At 55.9% G+C, this 3,734-nt stretch overlaps 1 protein-coding gene across 1 annotated transcript; it reads right to left on the reverse strand.

Annotated features, from left to right (window-relative positions):
* Nucleotides 1-717: 717 nt before the first annotated feature.
* Nucleotides 718-3,433, reverse strand: LOC127777528 (probable inorganic phosphate transporter 1-10). The gene is made up of 2 exons (XM_052304136.1): nucleotides 2,706-3,433; nucleotides 718-1,820 (listed from the first exon to the last, which is right to left on the reverse strand). Exons 1-2 carry the CDS (start codon nucleotides 3,401-3,403, stop codon nucleotides 860-862), a joined length of 1,659 nt encoding a protein of 552 aa, XP_052160096.1. The 5' UTR covers nucleotides 3,404-3,433; the 3' UTR covers nucleotides 718-859.
* Between the last annotated feature and the right edge of the window lie 301 nt (nucleotides 3,434-3,734).

Below are 3,734 nucleotides of genomic sequence, written 5' to 3' on the forward strand. Positions count from 1 at the left end.
CGCTGGGCTCTACGCCTCTACTCCTACAGAAGTGAGGAGGAGGATGTGGAGGTTGGGGGAGGCTACTGCGTGGTGTTGCGCGCTCGAGCTCTCGCCAATGGCATTGATTAGTGGTGGTGGCCGCCGGGAGGGAGAAGGGACCGAAGGGTATTTTGGTTAGACTGGGTACGAAAAATGGTGGAAATGAAGTGAACTGGCGATTATAGCAAAATAAAGGTTTGGCATCGCTTGGGAGTGGCTTTTTAACGAAGCCGCTTTGTAGAGTGGCATTGCAGCGAAACCCACTCTTCAAAGTGGCATAATGTAGGGAGTAGGAGTTTGTTAACTTCCTTTTCCTCTGGTTGAGTGGAGCTGGCCTAGGACCCTGGGTCTGGTGGCGAAGCTAGAACTTCCAAGTCGCGTACCACCGGCGAATTAACAAGTGGGAGTGTGGGACGGCGCTTGTGGAGATCCGATCGTGACGCATATGTCTCAGGCCACCAAGGCCACTTCTTCTTCATTGTATTCATACTATAAATATAAGAGAGGATGAAACAGAAAAGCCGGCAAGTTACGCGTTGCCAAAACTCGTGTTCATCGTCAAGGTATTTTCAGTGCTTGCAAGGTGTTCGTCCGTTGTTCAGGCATTGTCCACTACTCGCGTGAGTGTAGATTAAGGGTTTATGGCCAACATCAGAAACATGCATTGCTAGCAAAACTGAATATGCATATCCTACATGTATTTGCATATAGTGTGAGTCCATGAGATTGTACACAAGTCATGCTTATGCATGCATCGACATCTCGACAGCATGCACTCTCTCTGACGCACAAATAGTGAGGAAAAGCACTCTCGCTTTCCGACGATGATCGAGTTCACTCACACGGAGACCCGGGCTGGAAGGATGGGCGACATGCTGAGGTGCGAGCTCGCCATGGACGCCGGGCTCTTGGCCGCCTCGGTGTCGCTGCCGCCGTCGCCGACCTGGGTCTGCGCCCTGTCGCTCTCGTTCTCCTCCAGCGACCGCATCATCGTCTCCGGCGTGAACACGTAGGTGAGTGCCAGCCCGAGCAGGCAGATCCCGCCAAGAACGAACAGCGCGTACATCATGCCGATGCCCGGCAGGTGCCCGGCCGCCGCGCCGTCCTTCTGCTGCGACGCCCACAGGAAGCCGATGGAGCCGACGAGCGCGCCGAGCTTCCCCGCCGCGCCGGAGAGGCCGTGGCACGTCGACCGGAAGCGCGCCGGGAAGAGCTCCGCCGGCAGGATGAAGGTGGTGGTGTTCGGCCCGAGGTTGGCGGAGAAGAAGGTGAGCGAGTAGAGCACGATGTAGCCGGCGTGCGCGCCGTGGTCGCGCCAGTATCCGTCGTACGGACCCGCGAGCGCGAAGAGGAAGACGGCCATGAGGAGGAACCCGGCCATCTGGAGGCGCCGCCGGCCGACGCGGTCGATGAGGAGCACGGCGACGAAGTAGCCCGGGATGGTGGAGGCGACGGCGATGACGGCCTGGAACTTGGCCACGTTGAACGCCTCCTGGAACGCGTTGATGAGCCCCGGCGCCGGGAACAGCGGCCGGTAGATCTGCGACTGGAACAGCGTGCTGCTGTAGTAGGGGATGTCGAGGAGGAACCACGCCGCCGCGCACGCGAACAGGTCCCGCCCGTGCTGCCGGACGAAGCGCCGAGAGAGGAGGCCGTACGAAGGGCGCGGCGGCGGCGGAGGCCGGCTCAACGCCGCCGCCACCTCCTCCTCGGCGACGGCGCCCAGGTCGAGGTCGGCCAGAACGCGGCCGATGTCGTTGGTGGCCTTCACCACGTCGCGCTCCACCAAAGCCGTATATCTGCTCGTTGGCAGCACAAATACAACGTTATGCACGGTCATTACTTTTTCGTCATTAACCATTAGTACGTGCTTAATTCACTTTTTGTAATTAATCTACTCACTTATAGCAACTTTCAGCATAAAGTTAAAGGGCAATTTTATTGATTAGAGTGCAAAGGGGTTAAATGTGCAATTACACTGTGCCACTAATCAAAAATCAAAATCATATTTATAAACCTGACATCAGCAATGACAGTACACCTAGCAAATCAAAGAGTAGCTAGAGACAATTTCGTGATGAGTTCTGCTATACGTCTGACTGGAGCTGTACGACTCACATCCGACCACCAATCAACACTCTCAACATCTTTCCATGTGGGTCTAGGATCACTAATCATCACTCTCAATATCTTTCCATGTGGGTCTAGGCATGTAGTAGCTTTGCACTAGTCGAACACAAATCGTATACGCTATTCGTATGTGTAGACATTTTCTTTTGGGATATATAATGTATAAGTACTAGTGCTAATTAACGATGGCAGTGACGATAAATATGCCCAATTATTTAATATTCCGACTAAACTATCCATTTGAAATTTTCGGCATCAACGAAGAGAAGGAAGCTTAATTGACCATGGAGCTGCCAGTGCCAGGCAATTAGCATACTCATCAAGGATAAATTTTCCTCTCCGAATTTGTTCTTGGAATCTCGTTTGGTATATTCCTTATCTATCACATTTGTTTAACACAGTCCATGTACACTTAATCTAATTTACCAATCAAATACTATTATTTAAGATTTTTTTAAGGTTCAAATGGTTGCTGTGAAGTCAAAGGTACGGAGGAAGCCAATGCATGAATGACATCTGGGACCACATGTCAGCGGCCCAAGTATAGTTGGTACCTGGCCGTCTCCGGCATGGACATCCTCCAGTAGTACGTCAGCGCGGCGGGGACGGCGCCGGCCATGAGAATGATCCGCCAGGTGAGGTCGGCGCACTCCGGCGTGTCGAGCGGCGCGGGGTAGCCGGTGTAGTGGTCGAAGGCGGCGGCGACGGCCATGGTGACCGCGGAGCTGGCGAGGATGCCGAACCCCTGCATGGAGAACACGGCGGCGATGAACGCGCCGCGGGTGCGCCGGTTGGCGAACTCCGACATGATGGTGGCCGACAGCGGGTAGTCGCCGCCGACGCCGACGCCGAGGAGGAAGCGGAAGAAGCAGAGGCTGGCGAGCGCGCACCGGCGCGTCCGGCACACGGAGAAGCCGCTCCCGACGGAGCTGCACACCATCAGCAGCAGGCACGCACCGTAGACGCGGCGCCGCCCCACGCGGTCGCCCAGCGCGCCGAACACCACGTTCCCGATCACCGCGCCCAGCAGCGCCACGCCGACGGTCGCCGACACGACGGCCGGCGGCGTCACCCCCGGACGGGCGCCGCCGTCGGAGTAGTACACCCGGCCCACGATCTTCATGACGGGCGCGATGCAGAAGAGGTCGTAGGAGTCGGTGAAGAGTCCCATGCCGGCGATGACGATGGCCTTGAAGTGGTAGTACTGCGTCCGCGCCTGGTCCAGCGCCGTGAGCACGCCGATCGGAGCCATTGTCGCCGCAGCGAGCGAGCGAGCACGCTAGCAGAAGCAGCCGACGAACGAGCTTGCAGCCGTGGATTGATGATATTTTAGCTGGTTTTGTATATATACAGGTAGCGAGGTAGACGACGATGGTGGTGGTGAGTGGTGACGGCGACGTGAGGGGTTAAAGAAATGGCCGGGGGGCGTTGACATCACCGTACAAAAGTGAGATGCCGAAGGAAGATGCCACTAATCGTTGGCTTGATCAGATAGATTACGCGATAAAATACGGCCACTTACCCACGGTGTTGTACAAATTATAATCTGCCGCTAGCGCTTTCGTGTTCGACCCTGGTGTTTG

The sequence above is a fragment of the Oryza glaberrima genome, chromosome 6, assembly GCF_000147395.1.
Source record: "Oryza glaberrima chromosome 6, OglaRS2, whole genome shotgun sequence".
In the NCBI taxonomy this organism is placed as follows: Eukaryota; Viridiplantae; Streptophyta; class Magnoliopsida; order Poales; family Poaceae; genus Oryza; species Oryza glaberrima.

Bases quoted from the DNA above. Each gene is read 5' to 3' on its own strand.
- LOC127777528 (XM_052304136.1), bottom strand. From the start codon at position 3,403: ATGGCTCCGATCGGCGTGCTCACGGCGCTGGACCAGGCGCGGACGCAG. The intron at 1,821-2,705 runs GTACCAACTATA...GCCAACGAGCAG, and splicing joins TCCATGCCGGAGACGGCCAG to ATATACGGCTTTGGTGGAGC.